General features: G+C 29.4%; 1 protein-coding gene across 1 annotated transcript in view; it reads right to left on the reverse strand.

Moving 5' to 3' along the window:
* ChT (choline transporter) overlaps nucleotides 1-22,335 on the reverse strand; it is a 28,572-nt gene extending 6,237 nt beyond the window's left edge. Inside the window, exons 1-9 of the mRNA XM_088189001.1 lie at nucleotides 21,552-22,335; nucleotides 18,573-18,760; nucleotides 17,047-17,154; nucleotides 11,026-11,181; nucleotides 10,662-10,960; nucleotides 7,121-7,250; nucleotides 3,301-3,487; nucleotides 2,621-2,755; nucleotides 1,361-1,633 (exon numbers count right to left, since the gene is read on the reverse strand). Coding sequence (XP_088045127.1) covers nucleotides 1,361-1,633; nucleotides 2,621-2,755; nucleotides 3,301-3,487; nucleotides 7,121-7,250; nucleotides 10,662-10,960; nucleotides 11,026-11,181; nucleotides 17,047-17,154; nucleotides 18,573-18,738 — 1,454 coding nt within the window. The 5' untranslated portion in view covers nucleotides 18,739-18,760; nucleotides 21,552-22,335. The remainder of the gene's footprint in view (nucleotides 1-1,360; nucleotides 1,634-2,620; nucleotides 2,756-3,300; nucleotides 3,488-7,120; nucleotides 7,251-10,661; nucleotides 10,961-11,025; nucleotides 11,182-17,046; nucleotides 17,155-18,572; nucleotides 18,761-21,551) is intronic.
* Nucleotides 22,336-22,977: the final 642 nt, after the last annotated feature.

Raw genomic sequence — 22,977 nt, forward strand, 5'->3', positions numbered from 1 at the left:
TAATTCCTAAGAGTTTTTCCTGATCATATTCATTATTGTTGGCCAAAACTAATTTAAAAATAATTTGTATAATATAATAAAAATCACGTGAACCGAAAAATTTCATACTAAATCATTCTAAATTTTTACGATTTTTTTCAATAGAATAGCAGTTTATAAGAAAAATTAGTATTTCATCATATTTTAAGAATTTCTTGAGAAAGATTGAACATGCTAAAAAAAAATCCCAAAAATTCTCATAAAATATTTTTTGTTAAAAATAATTTTGTATGATTATTTTTAAATGGTTTATGCCCACCGCAGCTTTGAAAACAAATAGTGCTTTAAGTCCGCTATATTTACATCTGCATCCAGAGCAGGTAGTAATGAAAGGGACAAAAATTTCCGTCAACACTCCGAAAATATTGGCTGTCAATATAAGTTTTATGACCGACTATATGTTTCGACTTACATTTGCAAAGACAAGAAAAATAGGATTGAAATGATTGTTGGCTTGAAAATGAATGCTTGTAATAATTAAGTCTTAAGCAATGCCTTGTTTATTCTAGTTCGCCGACTAGTTGAAACAAGAGTCAATATTTTATTATCCATACGATAAAATGTTGTCATTTTTTTAAAATACGATAAGATACAATATGCGGTTTGTGACTTGACAATTTAAAAGTGATTAATCCAAATTAATTAGGTAAAAAAATATATATATTGTAAAAACATAAATACATACTGCATATTACATATATTTGCCATATGTCTATTTTTTTTAATAATTCTTGAGAAATTTGGATCATTTGCCATTTCCTGAGAAATAAAAATATCGAGAACTGAGAAACACTAAATTTAATAACCCAAACACAAAAAGACCCAAATATCTAGATAGACCTCATTTTATCTTTAGTTGAAATTAAACTATATTTTATCAATACAGCCTTGGACATAATAATGGGGAACCTCTTAAAGTGGTGTGTAACTCTTTACAAGTGCATAGTCTGAACCAAATATTTTAGCAAGTAGTTTTAACAGTAATTCTGAGAAGAAATTTTTAATTGCTCAGTTGTAAAATTTTAGAGCAATAATTTGTTTAAATAATCATACTTTTTTTCAAACATTTTTTCAAGTTTTTGGAACCCTTGATGTAGACACGTGCGTTGAAGAGTCGGAGAAGAATATCTTACTGGTTTCGTAGTACCCAAAGTCAAATATGGGGGCGAAAGCGTTATGTTTTACGTTTTTATGATTTATATTTATAAAAAAATATTTGCAGAAATCCATCTCAAACGGAAGTAGGACAAAAAAAATCAAGCTCAAAGACAACAAAACATATTTTGATATAAACTGTAAAATAAAAATCAATGTCACTTACTTTGAGAACCACGATACGCCAGCCAGTGTGATGAGGGACATGAGCATAGCCATCGTCCTGAACGGAAACAGCTGCCTTTGACCCACCGGATCGTATCCTGGATATTCTATTAGTGGTGGCAGTCCCAATAAGCTTTCGCCGCCAGAAAGTCTAACTACCAAAGCCACTATGTATGCAGCCAGGGAGCCGTAAGTGTTGCAGTGATGTTTGAAGTGGACCACCATCAAAAGTTGTGGAAACAGAATCACGTAGACCAGATCGGAACACATCGACCTAAATATAAAAAAAAATAGTTTATTAATCTAAAATGAATGTCGCAAACAATATTTATATGTAGGGTTCACGGTTTTTTAAAAGTATAACGTACATGATAAGACTTATCAATGTTAAACACAATATTTTTAGAGACATCTGACGCTTAGACTCTTGATAAAAAAAAAGTTATCATCTCGAGTGTATAAGACAAAATCAAGATCTGATCGTATTAAAGACGTTGTAAAAATATAATGCTTTCTGATAATCTTTATAAAAGTACACATACAAGATATTTGCGATAATCTTTTTTTAAATGTAGCTAACTCAATACATAACATCTTAAATATATAACTTATCTCTCTTACTAAAATGTTTCTAATGAAACACTATAGCAATAAAAAAATCAGATCTGCCACAAATATTTAAATTAATATAACGTAATATTTTTTAAGTATCATCGTCACTAAAAAAACATTTTGTTGTCAGTGATGAAAGTATATATATATGGACTAATAAACAAAAACAAAGTTAAATTGAATACATACTACTATCGAATAATGTATGTTTTAGATTAGAAGCTACAATATTTATTTTGTTACTGAATTAAAAAAAATATATATTGCTGAATATCCCCAGCATCCGAAGTATTGATCGTTAGAACTGCGCAGTTAACCAACTACCGTGGTACAAATTGCCTTCAAATAACGAGAAAATTGAGAATTATAGGACATTAATTAGTGTAGCGTGCGGGTAATATCGAAAGTGGGTAGCCTCTTAAATAAAAAAAGAACCTGAAAAGAGTCCTTAGATGGGTTGCCGGCATGAATCGAACGTATTTCACGGAACACGTAAGAGTAAGTAAGTACAAAGAATGAATGGACGTTTGAAAGAAACGTCTCACGGTTCAATTTATATCTACAAGGCAAAAATTGAATAGAAAAAATCAAAATAAAATGAAAGATGCAAAGGACAATATAGAACGAAACAAAAGTATCGCATATTTACCATAATCCATAGATAGAAGGTATCGTTAGCGCCATAATGGTGGAGAGAATACCAACGATCAAGATTCCCACCCTCATCACCCATATAATTTCCATCTCAGATGCCCTCTGTCTGAATATTAATTTATACACGTTCCTGAAATGAAACAGACACAAAACACGAACAATAAATAAACGATAAAATATTATAAGACAAAACGATTCATAGAATATGCATTTGAATCGCTTTATATCATCATATTCTAGATCTATACAAAAAAAGTAATACACTTTAAATTAAATTTATTCACACACGTAAAAGGTTTTGCAGGGAAACATTCGATTAAAAATATATTGGTTAAAGACTAGAATAATATAAATTGTCATTTATAATGAATGACAATCTGATTAATCAATAACTTTAAAGCTAAAAAATATTTCATAAAAATGGGAATTAACGGTATTTTATTTATCGGGGTTTTACTTTATATGTTACATTCATATTTATTTTTAAAGTGGAGACTACCTATGCTAAAACGCAATAGCACAACCCATGACGTGCGTGGGTCTAAACTCGCGTCATAAAAATGGGTTGAGTTAAAATTATTTCTGTCGCAGCGCACGCCATATAAAATAAAATTCTTGGAAGAAATTCTCGTTTCCCTTATCACCACTAAGCGATCTAAAAGCAATTTCTCTTACCTGGCAAACATAGAGGAAGCACTGAGAACGCTCGAGTCTGCCGATGACATGACAGCCGCTGACACCGCTCCCAAGCCGAAGAACGACACAAAATCTGGCGTCAGATACTGCAGCACCATAGGCAAGATCATCGAAGTCTGGTCTTGTGTCAAAGGATACGGTCCTTTGTAGTCGGTCTCGTTCCAAGCTGTTTCAAGTTAAGCCCCGGATTAGATTTTAATTTGTCGCGGAATATTTGCAAAACCAATTTTCTGGGGTCTATTGTACAGAGAGCCACGCTTGAACACTTTAATTTATTATACATTCAGGATACAAAACGAAAATTCTGTGTTGCGATAAGGGAAATGAAATGAAAGGCGCACAAGATGAAGGAATTTAATTGAGAGATTGGAGTGTCGATCTGGAGATGCTTGAAACATTTTTAAATTTTCTCGAGAGCAGACTTTGTAGATCCAAAACAGTAGGTATGAAGCTCTCTAAATAAAATGAGATACTTAGAATAAATATACATATATATTATACTATTGCATCAAAATTTTAAAATGTTTTTCTCCATTGTCAGAAATATTTACGAACATATATATGTAAATTCTTGAAAAAATGGTATAATCTGACCAAAATATATTTATTGCTCTGAAGAAAGCTACGTTTATGGCCAATTTTTTATACTTTCACTTCATTCTTTAATAAAAAAACTATTTGTTAATAGCAAATAATATGATTAGAATAATATTCAAAGAGCAGATATAATTTTGTTAGTTTCGCAAGGACGCGTCGAACAAACATCATTAAACTAATTAAGTAGTCACTTCACACTGCCCAAAATACGATAAAACGGTTCAGTGAATTTTATATATGTATACTAGTGTAAACAGGGACGTCATTTCAGCTTTTTCTAGGGGAAAGGCAAAAGTTAGCCAATAAGTCAATTTTTTTAATTTCGATTTCAATAAATTTTATACACATTTGTTAATTTATTTGTATTTTTATATATTATTCGACTTTTGTGGATTTTTTTATAGCAATTCAGAGCCTCTCAATATTTTTTATAAAATTAATATAAAGCCTTTTTTATTATGTTCATTTATTTCGTATTCTTAAATTTATTGGTATTATTTTCCATAGAAATCATTTAAACATGAAATATTACAAAAATTTAATACTTCAGTTATATATGTATAGCGTACCTTAAAACAGTGAAAAATCGACCACCGTACATGTACGGCGATACCGCTCAAATGGTTAAAATTCATAATATTTCAATAAATTTTCTGGACAAATTCAAGTAATAAAATCGCTTGGTAATCTATCGTTCATATTAAGACTTTTAATAACAACATTACGACTTACAATAGGTTAAAATATAATGAAGCATATCTAAACTGAATTTTGACTAATATAAGAGCGCAAAAAACAATTATCACTTTTCAGAAGTCAAAAATCCACGTCAAAAGCAATTAAATCGTGCCGTCGCAGTAGAAACGCTCAGTTATCTGGCGCTTATACTAAGACTTTCAATAACAATATTACGACTAACAATAAATGAGAATCGAATGAAGCATATCTAAACCGAATTCTGACCAATAGAACGCAAAGAACAATTATCACTTCTCAGAAGTCAAAAATCCACGTCAAAAACAATGCCGTACCAGTGAGAAGCGTTCCCACTGTGACGGCGCCAACACTGATACAACTGATACTTTTACAACAATTTAAGATAGCATATAATTTCCCTAGCGTCTTAAGTTAAATTATATTTTCGCTTATAGAAACATATATCTACTGGTGCAAATGTATTTGAGCTTCCAAACCGGTTAAAACCGAAACTAATTTACCGGTTCTTCGGTCATTATTACAAAAACGGACTCTTTTACTCGGTTAACCGTTTTTTACAATTATTTTTAAATTAATAAGTAAAAATATTTTTTTCTCAAAAATTATAAATAACGCAAAAAATCGATAGATAAATTTCTAATGCTTTATTGCCTCATTGCCTCCACTCTGAAAAAATATTTTTAAATTATGGAAAAGTATAACCATTATGAATACAAACATATTTTTAAATATTTAAATATACTAAGCTGCGTACTGGAAATCACGAAAAATTTACAAATTTTGAGAAATGTATATAATATAAATTAATTTGTATTTTTCTTGCCAATGATTTTTATGTTTTTATTTATAATTTTTTTCACAATTTATAAATTATGCAGCCAAAATAAAAAAATAAATAATTAATATTTAATATATATGTTTTCAATTATAATACATGGTACTTTTTTACGCATTTCATTATCCATTTCTGGTTATTTTACCATGAATTTATTAGCAGTGAAATTAGATTTTTTTGCATAATTACTACATAATATAAACAATTTTTTACATATTCATTTTTTTAACAAAATCTCAAAAAAACTGACTAATTAGTTATCGATTTGTAAAAATTTAAAACTGGTTTTATGTTTTGGACGATTTTTTGCAAGCCCTAATTTGAACATCACTAGTGAAAATATATCTTCACCGTAACATTTATACATCGCATGTAAATAAATAATGATAAGTATGTAAATGTATATATTACTACGTAATTGAAATCGTATAATTTTACTAGCACCTGTCAGATAAATTATATTTTTCACTGATAAAAATATATGTATATCTATCGATAAAAATGTATTTCAATATGACTTCAATGAAATAGCATATTTTTAAAAATATTTTTAGGATAGGCTCGAGACTGCTTTTTTAGATTATCTTTGAGGGATATTCCAAAAATGTCTGGTTTAAAATCAGAGTTCCAGAGGCGAGGCCAAAAGATATTTTTTAATATTTCGATTACATTCATTTTTTAACCAAATTCAAGAAGGGGCAAATGCCCTTCCTCCAAATAACGTTCCCGAGCCTAAGCCATAAACTAAAAGAAAACGAATGACAAATGTCTAAGAATTCGGGGTGATGCATTGCAAGTCTTTTAAAAACCGACACAAAGAAAAGAAAAAGTTTAGGAATGCTAATGTTGGACACTTCTTTCTTTTGCGTCTTTCGAATCTACACCTGATATTGTTTACTAAATTACTAAAATGTTTACTAAAACTTCCTTAAAAAATATTTCTAAATATGGTCTACGCACGAAACAGAGAATCTATAGAAGTGCCAAAGAGTAACATACCTCAACAACATAAATGAGCAATTATCCTTCTCTCTCGATAATATTATTACCATACTTCAGTAATTACAATATTACAATTATATAGTATTTCTAAAATTGGAATTTCTATAGTTTCTCCGTGGGTCTATATAACCATTTCAAGACCACGCCCATTGCCATATTTCGCGTATATATCAGGGGTTTGTTTACGTCGATGGAGTTAATTGTTTTGGGTTGGCCTGCACATTCGACACACTTGTTTGCTAATTTAGATGGATAATAACATGGTTGATTAAAATAGAAAGTCAAAAACCAATTAAAACAGTTAAAATACACGTGAAATATAATTAACCCATTAATTTTCCTCGCATAGTTCAATGGTTGTAAGCTAGTGGTTATTTCGGTCTGGGTCATTGTAAAAATTACTTTTGTCAACCGCGTATTTTGCTACGTGTATATATACATTATTGTATATTTATATAAAATAATTTTAATTTTCCGAGAAATTAATTAATTACTTTTAAGTAAACATTTATAATTAAAGTTACAAGGCGTGGTTTTTGTGGCTTGCTTAACTTTGGCGAATTTTCATGAAAGTTGTAAGGCAAAGCAGTGATTTTGAAATGTAGATTGAAGGACGAAATAAATTATTCTCTAAGGATGTTAACTTACCGGTAGCTTTAGCAATAGCTCCTATCAGTACAGGTGGTATTGCCATTAGGATGCAACCGAAAGCTGCCACATACGACAACAATTGAGCACGTCCTGCAGTCTTGCTCGACAGGACTCGTTGAAAGTACACCTAAATGAAATATAATTATCTAAGAATCACATGTTATTATATTATTATTTAAAATTTATAAACACTGATTTGTTACATTATATTACCACTGAAAGATATTTAATAATGACTAAAGATTCGTTATTTATTTAATTGGTTTTAATATCATGCCGGGATCACACGTAATCGTTGTGACAAAGTTAGTCATGAAAAACTTAATAAAATTTTTCAATACTAATTGATTTATTTTCTTGGATTTTCCAAGAACGAATTTTTATTTTTTTATATTTTCTGCAAAATCCAGTTTCGTGAAAAGAAAAGCATTTTTTATAATTTCATGTCTTCACAGATTTTCCCAATGCGTCATGAAATAATTTTAAAAAATCGTTATAGTAATGTTTTTTTATAATTGTATAAATAACACGTAAACATTATTTTTTTATTTAAGAACATGTTTTCCTAATTTCTTAATATTTTAATATTTAAAACAGAACCATTATAGTTTCAATATTAATATTTTTATTACAATAATTTATTTACTACTACAATAATTTCAATATTATTCAAGAGATGTCGCTATGAAAACATAAATATAAAATAACATCAAATTATATTTCCCATATATTTTACTAACTATGGAGAGGTGCAACGAGTGCATGTCATCTAAGCCCTAGGCAGTTAAAGGAGCCCCAAAAATAATACAAAAATAAAAATTACAATGAAACAGAAAAAATAATTTATCTTTACTTCAATCAATAAAAAAAATTCTTACTTAATATTAATGCAAAAAAAAATAATTGTGCATATTATGGATTTTGAAAAGGCCTTCGACGAGGTTTGGTATGGGTTATTAGTAAAAAAAATTGTCGGACCTAGGTTGCTCAGATGATTGAACCAGGTTATTCTCGGGTTATTTGAGCGATCATAGTATTTCATCTTTTCAGAGGTTCCTAAAAGGTTCTGCTCTTTACGCTGTTTATTAGTGACATAAATACGGCAGTTATAAATTCAAGCTTTCTTTTGTATGCAGATGATTTAAATTGTTTAGATAAATTAGATAGGCTGCGGTCTCATTTTCGCTACAGTCTGACTTAAATTCACTATAGAGATGTGTAATTTAAATTATCTATTAGACATTGCTATATTGTCATTTTCTCAAACTCGATCACCATCAGGTTATTCCTACGATCTTGGTGAGAATGTTTTGGCCAGAAAAACTTCGACTAAAGATCTCGAAATCACTTTGAGAGCGAGTGGAAATTCTCTCTACACATAAACGACGCCCGTGATAAACCTTTTAAAATGTTTGACTTTACTGAGATAAGGAACGCACTTTACTTTGCCGTTATTCGTTATTCATCTCCCCTATCGGTAAATTCTCTATAACCAAACACTACCGCTCAATCGAAAAAGTTCAAGACAGGTTTTCCAGATACCTTTACAAGAGTATATTTCGTTATTATACGTTTTTATTTCCCAGTGTCTTTCCCGATGCAATACGATTCTCTGAATTCTTACAGAAAGTTGTATGTTGTTAAGCATTTCTTTAAGCTACTGAATGGTGTTTTCAGCAATCAAACAATTCTCAAGGAATTCCAGTTGTAGGTTCACGATCGCGTCCTCTATTAGAGCTATCTGTTATGCCTGTTATGACTCGCCTATCCGGCCCCTCAATACGCTAACATTGCACATTGATCTGTTTAATATCAGATACGAGGAGCTGGTCCAATTCGTATAATTTAATTTTTCTTACTATGTATTACTTTTTATCTTACTTGTATTCTATTATTTGAGTTTTAGATTAATACTATCTATTGTTTTTTTTATTGTGACGCATTGGGCAACCTGTTATGTCACGAAAATCTTAATAAAATTTTAATAAATTAATTAAATTAAATACTATATTTAAAAATACAATTCGTATTTCTTATGTAACGCAAAAGAGATTTACTGAAAAACTAGTTATGAAAAATAAAATATTTTATCAAGAATTTTTATTTTTTTTTCAAAAAACAAAAATTGTGCAAATAGATTAAGGATTTAAAACCATTTATGTTATTTACTGTATGTAGTATTAAATTAATTTAAAATATAAAAAAAAATAATCATGGAATTTTGTAACGTTTTATAAAAAAACGATATATGAAGATTGATTTAAAAAGCATATTATTTTTAAATAAATAATTTCTAAACAAAATTATATAAAATAGCTACAAGATTGCACTATGTCTTGTAGCTATTTTATTTACGTTTCCCGTTACTGTAGCAAGTATTGCAAGTTATTTATGCAAACTAAAGCTATTAAAAATGTATTTCTACTAAACAATGATAAAACACCTTTAAATAAAATATTGAATTATGATTTTTCAAACATTATTAACGATATAGCAAAAAAGTTACATATATAAAATGTTATATATTAATTAAGTATGTTTTTTTCATTTTTACCATTAAAGTATACTACGTTCGAGTATTTATGATATTAATATAATAAAATGTGTATTTTTAAGTTATATATTCAATGATTTTTATTAAAAAAAAATATTTAATGGCATATTATCACGACTCTATTGGGCAAACCAAAGACAAGTCACCTCGAATACATTTTTTTTTTATATTGTATTATATTTATGTTTTTTTGGCTCAATTTCTTTTCAAACAAATCTATTAACATTTATTATATAATATGTAAAATACTAATATTTTAATTAATTTACAAAATATTGTTAATATCCATTAATTAAAAATACATAAATCTAGACTAGTGGTTGGCCAACGATGCCATAACAAACTTTACGAAAATATGCCTTTACGATCGAATTGCTTTTTCTGCTTTCAAGTTGGACCAGCGAACTTTTCTTTAACCAAAAATTTATTCGGATAACCTTTTAGCTCCCAACATGTCTACCTTTATAAATAACTTCCACTTTAGTAATTTGTTACAAAACGAATATCTAAAAGTTGCTGACCACTGGGCTAAATCAAAATTTCGTATCAATATGTGGGCGAGAGATATAAAATACCATATCGACGAAATGTTTCATACTATATAATAAAATATCACACATTTGAAATACGAAACCCCAGGGTAAAATAAATATATCATAAAAAATGGAAAGGAGGATATACATGTTATTTAATGCAAATATAATATTTTTTATAAATTGAAATATTCAAAGTCAAATAACGTATACAATATATCATTACACACATAAGTAAATTTGTAACAAACTAGATTTATTTTGTTCAAATATTATTTGTATTTAGTTTATATGTAAATCATATTGTCCACGCAGCGAGACTATAGAGAGGTCAGTCAAAAGAATTTGATTCTACACAATAGATTTTTTTTATAAATATGTCTTGTGACGTTTTAAATACTTCAATATAAAAAATTCAATGTTTATGGATATAAAAAAAATGATAACTCACCTGCCAAGGAATGCCACCAAAGATGAGCAGCAGCCCGTAGTCTACGTAGAACCAGTGCTCCTCCGGACTAACTGCCCCTATCCAATCGACGTCCATCGAACTCAAAGGTTTAACGTGTTCGTTGGTCCACGCAAATGGAATACACATCCATAGACCGATAAAGATGCAGAACAACTGCAGCACGTCAGTGTAGGCTACGGAATAAAGCCCTCCGAATAATGTGTAGAAAACGGCGACGCATGCAGAAAAGATGACCGATGTGCGATGATCCATATCGATGATGACAGTCAATGTGGCACCTAAATAGACGTTTATTAAAAATCATTCAAGATAATAAGTCAAGTTAAAATTATATAATACACACCCAAAGCTGCTAAAATGCCAGCTGCCCAAAAGACTTCGCCGCAAAGCGCCGGCAAGAAAAGAAGTCCTCCCATCCTCTCGCCAAATAGATCTTGCAGAGGGTCCAGCATTGTGACGTACCCTTGCTTTCTCATAGGGTTAGCGAAGAATATACCTCCTGTTAATTTAACATAGCTGTTAAATTACATTGCGTCTAACTCAACACTTCAACGAATCGATCAACGTTAATTTAATTAACACTTTATTTTCTCATAGATGCTATAAATGTAATGGCAGAGAATAAATGTTATGCTTCTGTAACACGCCACGTGATGCTATCAAAGTAATCCTTCTTGAGTGCTTATGCTGTGTGAGTTTTATGAATTGCTTAATACCCAGGTTAAAAATAAAAAAATAACGCTTGAGAGCCACTCGATCGACATTGTTTGCTTTATCGAGTTATAAAATTTTAATTTAACGAAAATCCTCAATTTGGTTTTACAAACATACCTCGTTTAAGAGAGATAAAAAAGATAAACCCCAATTTACCGCTTCACAAATATTAATAGCATCTCAAGCTTTTATTATATAATGACATTCAATTTTTTTTTCTTCGATTATAAAACACGAGCTTTATTATAAACATAAAAAATACTTTTGCTTATGACAGCACATAGTATTTTGTATCACATTGTAAATTCTCTTGTAAATTATTTATTATTATGACAAAAACAACACAAACTATGTTTCAAATCCACTTAAATCAATGGGATTCTGAGAATAAACACATATAAATGTGTCAGATTGGATCCCGGTAAAACGATTTCGATTTTCCAGTTTAAAAAAATTATTCTGGAAAATAAAAAATATTGTCGTATTATTTTTGTAAATGACTACTGTCGCGAAAATAAATTTACTTATTGCATCAAGTAAGAAAAGATGATGCAATAACTTAAACTTTAAAATAACAATCATCTTGAACAATGAAAAAAAGAACCAACTCGTCTCAAAGTTAAGCCTAACAATTTAAAAGATATCTCGGGACTTAACAATTGCGTTAATAATTGTTAATAATTGTTAATATAATATTACATGGACCACCTATTTGCACATCAACGGGTAATCACTCACCGGAAACAACTACCATTTTGTGTGAAAAGGATACGCGATAGACAATGCGTTCTACCCTGCGCAAATGGACTATTGTTATTTGTACCCCCTTGTTAACGATCGCCGAAAGTTACAGTTTTAAACACATTTAGTGGATATGATCAAAAGGCGATGCAATTTCCTTGCAGACATCTTTATCTGCGATTATCCAGAACTATATAGAACTATAAATATAAAATATATGACACATGGTCACAGAGAGGCAGATGGGCAGACGGAAAGGCTGAGTAAGACGCTCCAAAGACGCCAAGGAGTCGCAGCATGAGCACATCAGCAGATCTTCTAGCATCATCAAAACAGATCACAGGCGACAATAATTCAACTCGACACTCCAAAGAAAACCCTCTGATTTCCAAGATCTGCTATTTCTACTCCACCACCGGATAACGGCAGCTATATTTCTATATATGTATATATGTTTTAAAAAATAAACTGGTATCAGATTTTTCGATGTTTATTTTTATTTGAAGAGATGGATGTGCTAATAGATGGTCCGTGAAATATTAACAATTATTAACGCGATTGCTTAGTCCCGAGATCTATATTCTATTGTTACGCTTTGCTGTTGGTATTTATTTTAATTTATATAAATTTAGTTGAAACCCTTAAAAGTTTTTTTATTATGCTATACTTTTTTAAGTCAATTTACAAAACTGTAAAAGTTCCGCAGCAAAGTTTATTTAACATCAAGTCGTTTGAACTATAAACGTAAAACCTTTCATGTATAAGTTCTGTCCAGTACATTTAAAATTCGAATAAAAATATTTTGATCATACTAATGTTATAAGGCTTAATTTATAATGCAAAGATTTTCAATAAGTAGTCTTCAACAACATTTAAGAAATTCACTTTGAGAAGTTAAGAAAATATGTAGCTGAAAATATCATGATATACTATTTTAAAGCTTTTTATAATTCATGCAATAAAAAAGTGAATTTATAGATTTATCGAAAAAATTAAGCCATATCATGATTAATTAAAATCATAGTTTTAATAAATAGAGTAAAGCTTAGTATATTTATATATCTTTAAAAATATAAATACTGACGTACGTGTCGATTGGAGATTCGGGCGGATTAGGTAAAAACATTTTTAATAAACCATATATATAGTTTCCAAATATTTGTTAATTTCAACTATTCGAATATCAAATAATAAACGATAAAATATTTTAATATATTCGTTAAGTTATAAAAAATCAAAAAATACATATTTTACTTATGAATATAGACCTATACATTTTTTTATATTAAAAATAAAAAGTATCAAGATTATTTATTTTAATTGTAAAAATTATAGAGCGGTAAATGTTATAAACTTGAAATAAATACAAAGTTTAATTTGAATTATTCAAACTGCCAAAACAACTCATTTAGTTGCTGTTGCTATGGACGTTATTGCCAGAAATATTTACTTTAATTTTTCATTTGTTTTGAATTAAAATCGATAAAAAATCCACAGCTGTATAATATTATATCATAAATATGAGTATTTTTTGGAATTTCAGCATTTACAACGTGTTTTTATTTATATTATTTTATGAACAACTGTTTGTTTAATTACAGCAAGCTTTCCCATGCGCGTCATTAATAACTAAAAAAATAAAATTTCGCGAGCACACACAGGTCTGCCGAGAGGGAGGGGAGAGGGGACAACTTCCCGGGGACCGTTCGCCTTGAGGGGCCCGCAATCATAGTAAGAGTATATGTATAAAAAAAAGTAAAAAGCGACCTCAAATAATGAATCTGAACTAAAACTACAGTGGTTTGAGATGTATGTACTGATGTGTTTAAGGTATATGATCCTTCAGCCTTTTTTATACATACAATAAATATATAAGCGGAACATTGCCTTCAAAAGAACCCAATTTCTATGTAGTACTTTCACAAAAAACATTATTATTCAAAGTAACGGATTGTAGTTTTTTGCCGCAGTTTTGTTTGTATTAAAATTTGTTTGCAAATTATTTTTGACTTTATCGTTTTTTGTACGTTTAACAAATATTTGACATGCGAGGAAATATTCAGCGAAGGTAAATTAGTAGCAGAAAGTAAAGGTAATCGATCTGAATTTTCAGATCGAATATATAAGGAAAATGCAAAGAAATAACAAAAAATCAACAACAGCACCAGCTGAATTACATAAATTTAATCATTTTATAGATTGAATTATCAGTAATTTGACAACTGGATTTAAGGCAGCAAAATAAATAAATAATGCATTCAGTTTCATGTGGTTATACCTAATTTTATTTAGAAAAAACAGTCTCGAATCTATTCCGAAAATATTTTTTAAAATATCTCAATTTAGTAAAATCATATCGAAATACATTTTCACCAGCAGATATATATTTTTACCAGTGAAAACATAAATTATCTGGTAGGTGCTAGTACAATTATATGACTTAAACTTTTCTATATGTAGTAATATATACATATTTACATACTTATCTGATGTATAAATTTTAGAAAATGTATTTTTTGGTAAAGGTATATTTTCACTAGATAAGTCCAAATACATTTTCACCAGTAGATATATATTTCTACTGGCGAAAATATAATTTAACTGATATGCTGCACTAAAATATCTATGAAGCTCAATTTGACACTTGCGAAATGTCCATTTGCTGTTCAAACCCAAACCTAAGTTCTAAAGTTCTAAAACTAATTATAGTTTTAGAACTTTCATTATGTCAAATCCAAAATACAAACTAAGCCAACTCATCTCTCAGGGGGAAATAAGTATATATAATACAATATCTCACATATTGGTCCATAGTTTGTCTGCATTTCGATACTAGACTATGTTTTAAAAATATGATAGCTATCCTTACCGATATCACTATGGACTTCTAATATAAGAGGGCTGATCAAGTATATTCAAACCGAATTTTAGTCAATAGGAGAGCGCAAAAACAATTATCACTTCTCAGAAGCAAAAATTCACGTCAAAAGCAATAAAATCGTGTCGGCGCCGTCGCAGTGGGAACGCTCGGTAACGAGCGTTCCCACTGCGACGACGACGGCACGATTTTTTTGCTTTTGACGTGGATTTTTGACTTCTGAGAAGGGATAATTGCTATTTGTGCTCTCCTATTTGGCAAAATTTGGTTTAGATGTGCTTTATTCGATTCTCACTCGTAATATTGTTATAAAAAGTCTTAATATAAACGCTTGAAAATCGAGTGTTTTCACCGCGATGACACAATTTTATTACTTTTGATCTGGACTAGAAAGTCACTATATGGCAACACTGAGCAGCAAAGAAAACGCGACTAATTATTGAGTAAATATTATGAGTAGATATTTTTATTCATTTTTAATTCGTAATTAAGCCAACGAATCGGTAGAATATTCTATCTGGAATGAGAAGTGCTGTTTTAATCTAATTCTACGCCCAAATCTTTGCAACTGTTTTAAACATCGAGAGTAGGCAAAACAAAATAAATTTATCCAGCTCAACCAGCGTATGTAAGAGCGTACATAACGTACATCAGATACATGAGAGTACAAACGGAACTACGCCGAGCACGGACCGAGATTTTAGAAGGCCGAGGAAGCAGCCGCTTTACACTTGAGGGCAACCCTGCTCCAACTACAAATACGAAATCAGAGTTTAGACTTTTTTGATTTGTATTTTGATATGACTTTACTGAAATGACATATTTTAAAAAATATTTTCGGGACAGATTCGAGACGGTTTTTTCTAGATTTTTTTAGGAATAACCACATGAAACTGAATGTATTATTTATTTATTTTTCTGCATTAAATCCAATTGGCAAATTACTGATAATACTATTGTATTTATAAAAACATAAAATTTATATTATTCAGTTTGTGTTGTTGATTTTTCGTTATTTCTTTGCTTCTTCCTCAGGTATTCGATCTGAAAATTCAGATGGAATACCTAAATTTACTGCTACTAATTTACATTCTATGTAAATTACACAAATTTTATGTGATTCAAAATTATTACAAATTTAATAATAATTGATAACACAATTAATTTTCCTTTTATATCAAAATAAAAGCGAGACCAATAGATCAGCAGAAAAAACATGACGTCAGAATTCAATGATTTATTGACGACGAAAATCCTGTAAGATTTTTAAACTACAATAACATTGTAGTATTATCAAATAATTTTAATACTGCAGAATAAAATAATACAGTACGGAACGCAGTAAAACTATTTAGAAAATCGACTACAAAAAAAAAATATTTTTTTAAAAGCACGTGAAAATTAAATATGACAAAACTTATTTTTGACAAACAAATTGTAAAATTCATTACTTGATGTGCTAAAAATATTTGAGTTATTTATAGTAGCGTCTTCTTTGTCAATTATCTTTTCAACTGAGAAAAATGAACATGTTGCAACTGGCATAAGCTCTTATTCGAGAAAATTATATAATCGACTGATGCAAGTATTATTTATTATTTAAGCAATTCATTGTAAGTACTCTATAAATAGACATAACAATAAAAAGTATATGTTTGAAAGACATTTTTTTGAATCTATATTATATTGTTGTATTTTTAATAATTAAGTATGTAAAAAAATCATATCGCTAAAGGACATGATTTTCTTCAATGTATTCAAATTGTATGGTATTGTTGCTTATCTCCATTAAAAATAATAGCTCAGATTTTTGGCACGAAACCTTAAAACATAATAGCATACTCATAAAAATACACATATGTACTATGTAATGCATTGTGTGCTCCAACACAAACTGAGCGTAAAGTTGAATGGACGTTATTCTCGGTTGAGCGAATAAATTAATAATTGACACGCACACATACAAATAATAATCATAAATTTTACGACGTACACACTTAGTTACAAATTCATGAACAACAAACAACTTACCGAAAACCAAAGACAAAGCGTATCCGAATGGAGCTTGGCACCACACCAACCCAGACGTGTATATGGCCTCTGCTGTACCGTTGATGTATCCACCTCCGACCCATGTTGCTAAGGAAAATAAAAATGAATGTATCAATAAACATTCAAATAATAAACTTACAATGAAACAGTTGAAATGCAAAATGACGTCTTAAATGAATCTAATAGAGACCATACACAATAATAATGAAACTATCCATTATAATTTTTTAATGTCATAATTACCGATGATATTTGTATAATATAAAGATTTAAATATGATCCAAATAAAACAAATGAGTTACTCTTATCCTGTGTTGCCACTACCAACTGTGGCACAACCGTAACACGACTAATGCAAATTGTTGAATTTATTGTCATGACGATTTTATATATCAGATCGGCATAAACAAATTTAATAATTTATGATCCTTGTCACGTTGTGCCACAGTAGATAGCGAGAACCCTGAGTGAGGTAATATATGTATAAAATAATGATTTTACATGACTTTGCAATCCTAAAACTACGACTTTGATTTTAGCATCCTTCCGCAGTAACAGATCAAATGTGAATTATTTTATCTGTGTATTGAGAGTCGCTCATTCGTACGCACATCCTTTGCAAATATAGAATACGGGGAAAACGCTTTTGCGTTTATTCAAGCGACAATTTTCAACAAATTTTCTACGACGGAAATATCATGTGAGTAAATGGAAGTAAATGTGACATGTAAATTTTATTCAAACCCTTGGGTGTGTAGAAGGTTGGTGTTCAAACGTTATGGTTAGATTATTCCATTTATTTTGTATAATATTATTACAAAGATAAAAAAATTGTATTGGATGTAAAACGATTGCTTTAATAGATACATTGTTATTGCTGTTATTTGCCATTAAATGTGTATGTGTATATGATAACTACTACAATACAATATCCAATATAAAAAATTATCGTGAAAAGATCTATAATACAATATTATATTTATGTTATCATTGCGAAATCATACAATTTAAAAGATCGTTAACTGGGTTTAGCCAAATATAAATAAACGTATTAAAAATATATATTAGTAGTAAATTATAATTGTTATTTGTTGCTATAGGCAAAGTTTCTAATTGTATTTTATATTTTTATATAACATATTTTCAATACGCATAAGAAATAAAATACTGCAAAATTTACGTAGTATTTACGTCACATGTCAGCTGCTATGTTATAAGACATTTCATACTCAAATATTTATAACTAGTTTTCAGAATCGGACAATACTAATTTTTCCGTTACACGCTACGGCTGTAAAATCAATTTTTCCAGTTTAGAAGAGGTACGAGCAGTAACCATAAATAGAAAAAAGTACGACTACGCTTATTCATTTTTAATATCCAAGAATCGTGTAGTGTGATGTATAAAATAATAAATATCAATTCAAGAATATTTATAATATTAATGATTGTTTTAATTTGACATTATTTAGACTAAATTTATACGGTTTATTAAAAGAACTGACCTGTCATAGTGAATATTCCAACGAACAGGCCTATGCTGCGCCCTGCGAGCATAACTTCTTCTTCCGAGTCATTTCCGGCTTGTTTCTTCTTGGCTGCCCAAATTCCGACAGCCAAGATCATCACATAAAAGATGATGATAGAGATAATTCCGCCTATGTTGATCATCTTGATTCGATTTCTTGTTCACCTGTCAAATTACTATGAATCAATCATACTTTAGACTTGTGCAACAATTCCAAATAAATTCAAGATACCAGTTGCAATTTTGCGATAATATATGATTATAAGTACATTTAATTAAATAAGCGATTCGAGATTATACACTTTGGTTACGATAATACAACTCAAAAAATATTATAAAATCTAAAATTATACTTAATTAAGTAATACAGTGAAATCTCAGTATAGCGAAGCTCACGGGACTGAAGAAAAAATTTCGTTATATTGAATGTATTATTTCACTCACAACATTACAACATCAAAATTACTATAAGAGTATTTATTATCAAAGCGAAGTCAAATTAAATGAAATAGACTACACTTTAGCGGAAAAAAAACACTTTAAATCAATAAGATTCTCATTGTAAAAATTTTTAAATATATTTTAAACTACTTTTCAAAATAAATAATAAAGCGTTGGTTTATTTATTTAAATTGTTTATCTGTGCTTTCGATAAACCCCTTCCCTTCTCCATATATATCAAGAGTTTTGAACTGTCAACCGAACCTATGCTCTTTGGTAATCGATCAGAGCAGAGAAGACAGCGCACTATTTTTTTATAGCTCGTATTTTTCCCGTCAAAATTTTAATACAGTTATGGTCAGAATTTATTATACATGTTACAGTATTTATAATAAAATTTATAATATAATCGGCCCAAAAAAATATTACGCTTAATTTAAATTGGAATACTCATTATTTATATAAAAGAACAAGAATTATTTTGACGGAATGTCAGAATATATCTTTTTAAACAGTATTCACTGATCAGTATTTATAAAGAATAGCCATATTTATATTATATGATCTGTTTTTAAACGTCAAGGTCAGTATTATGTTGACAGATTTAAGGCCGACTTATTTAGTTGGGCCCGCAACATTATCAGATGTCAATACAATAAGCAAAATGTACTATCCGTTGCCGCTCTGTCGTTATTTCTGCTTCGTTCGTCGTTCTGAATACCTTTGCGTCCCAAATACAATTAAATAGATTAGTTGAGTTATATTCATTGAGTATTCAATGTTTTAAACAACGCTTGCTCGCACCTAATCTGTAAAAAAGGCTTAATGCAAGTGAGATATTTTTTTTAAGATATTCCCAAAATAATATTTTGCTCACTTACATTTATAAATTTTATAATATTTTTTTTAATTCACATAATCGTCCTATATTTTTATTCTATCCATTTGATATTTATTTTGAACCAAAGTAGTTTTAAATTCTGACCATTTAATTTGTTGCCATTTTTTATTTCCTTGGCACGGGGATTCTTTTAACCCGTTGCTTATTGCCTCTCCCTTCCCTTCATATTCAAAGCAGAGCTCCATTCAGGAAACTTTTGTCCTTGATTGGCAACCATTAATAAAACTCCACCTCAGATAACCACATAGCAAGCTTTCGACTTTTCCTGGACAGTCATTTAAGGAATCTATTAAAGAAACGCCCCCGTCAAGGCCACTGAGATCAATGGAATGATATCTTTCATAGAGAGTCAGTAAGGAAGCTACTCCCGTTATTATTCCGTCCTCCGGAGAGTGTTATTATCGGCACCCCACCGAGACTGCAGTCTATAGAACTGCATTTACGGAGCGAGGCCCTTCTTAGAAGATCTGCACCACTTCATTCTCTTGATTCACGCACATTTGTACCCCCGGATAATGTGCTCCGTAATACGTGTCCCCAATGGCATTTTATTGTATACTATTTATATATTATAATATAATACTAAAATATCAATTAATATAAAGTTCTATTAAATGCGTACTCAGTATTGATGGATTTACAATTACTGTTATCAGTAGCATAATAGCGTTACCAACCTTTGCAGTTAGTTTTATCTTAGTCATCTTGTTGCAGCGATCAATAAAAAATAACTTCATTGACTTAAAAATTAATTGATGCAAGTATTGTTTACTTTTGAACCAATTACTATTTTAATTTTTTTCAGTAAAATATATGTTTAATAAGATTCAGTTACTAATCTGTAGTTTGAATGATAATATATTTAATATTATTTTTACGATAACCTACAATTTTTTGGTAAAACGTTCTGTAAAAGTTCATATTCGCAAGTTTTTTATAAGACACACACTAAGACAAGTATAGATATAATTTTACGCGGTTAAGAAAAAATATTTTTTTTAAATACTGCAAATCAAACATATTTGGTTTTCGTATATAGCGCGGTGATTTATAAACATTAACATACTTTTTGCACGTAATCTACATCTGAAACTTCTCCCGCTGCCCATGCAGTGTGTCTTGAGTTGCGTTTTGAAATGTATGCGTGTCACTGAAGATTTTTCTCATTAATTATATAATTTTAATAAACGTTATACTATTCAATCGTTTTATTACAAACTTTGTTCTATGCCCAAAATTAAGCTATATTTCTTGGAAAGTATAAATCTAAGAATCAGTATATGTGCTTTAAAATATAATAACTTCCGTTGAAACAGAAAAAAATGTTAGCAGAAATCGTTTCTATTTAACTCTTAAGTGACACTATTATGACTGGATCAAAATTTCTCCGATGCATTTGATAATTAACCGCATGTTTTTAAACTATGTAATAAATTTAATAGTTATAGGATCATATCTCGTTAATTGTTAATTTCATAGTATTCTTTTAAAACTATCATCTTTTGAGTTGTAAAGTTATTGTAACCAATGTATAACACATTCTTGGGTTGCCTTATTCTTCAGTGTGTACCTGTTATTATTACATTAAATAATTATAATAAAAATTGTACTAACCTTTGTGTAAAACGCCTGTCTTGCGACACTTTGTGTTTATATATTCTTCAAAATAATATAATTATGATCATAATCACTTTTTAACGATATGTTTGATACGATTATTTTTAACAGTCAATATTTTTTTGCATCAGCCACAAAAATACAATTTTTTTATATTCTTATAAAATCGATATGCCTCCGATCACATATTTATTTATAGATAAATTGATATGTATAATTCTATCACATTCATTTAATGATATGTATGTATTTATATTTTTAAGTATATTTGCCTCACATTTAACAGTGGATTATTATATATATAATTGTTATATAACATTAAAATAGTGATTTATTATTATATGTATGTTTACAACATGACAATCTAATAGTGCTGAGCTGCTCTTCGACTATATATGCTGGCTATGCCGTCGTTTATTAATGTATATATATAAAATATTTATAAATATTACTATTTTCTTCAAAAATAAACTTTCACATCGATAACAATATAGTCGTTTTATTATTTTTATAATTTTATCTTCTTGATACGAAAGCACCTATTATTTTTTAAATATTGGGGTAGGTATTCAGCATATGTTATTTTTTGATTTATTATTATTTTTTCTGAGATTAAGCGTAGACGGTAATCGGACAGCAATCACCCCACCTCAAGGAAGTCTTCTGTGATGGACTGTTTCTTGTTCTAAAGCCTAAGCCGCACATGGAGGCTCCGTTTTCCAGACATTCATACGCTATATTCTTTCCTCCCCTGTTTCAAAACGATGTGCTCCCGCAGGTATGACCTGTTAAAGATACAATAAATAAATATATAGCAACTATATGTTTATGGTTTCGCTACTATAGTTTCAATATCAAATAGTATACCAAGGCGTTTAACCTTTAGACTTATCGATTTTAAGCCCTCATTTATTACCGGTTTCGATAAAATATTAAAACATGATTTGATTAACTCATGCATAATAATGTTTTTTTTATATAATATACTAATTCATTCACTTAATGCATAAATATACGCAAAACAAATTAACAGTTTTTTTCTTTTTAATTGTATTTTTATTACTAACATTATTATTATTATGTAAAAGAATAGGCAATGTAACAACAACAGGCCAAAATTCAGAAACTCGAGTCTGTTTTTATTAATAAGGTAATTTTATACGAGAAGAGAGCCTGCGGGTATGAATTATTTAAGGGCCACTCTGACCCCTAAATATACTGTAGCACAATTTTGCTATAAAATATACGATTGAATTATGTGCTAAATCAAAATTTTACTTGTTGTTGCTAATAAATTTATTTATAATACTGTAACTTTTATATTCTAATGGCAATAAAAACATATGTATATACTAAAAAAAGAGAAGATGAGAAACACAGTTAATTGTTACTATGCTGTTAATAAATAAACGACAATATTTAT

This window comes from Plectrocnemia conspersa, unplaced genomic scaffold (genome assembly GCF_051122295.1).
Source record: "Plectrocnemia conspersa isolate PC_06_02 unplaced genomic scaffold, ASM5112229v1 ptg000001l, whole genome shotgun sequence".
NCBI classification, from domain to species: domain Eukaryota; kingdom Metazoa; phylum Arthropoda; class Insecta; order Trichoptera; family Polycentropodidae; genus Plectrocnemia; species Plectrocnemia conspersa.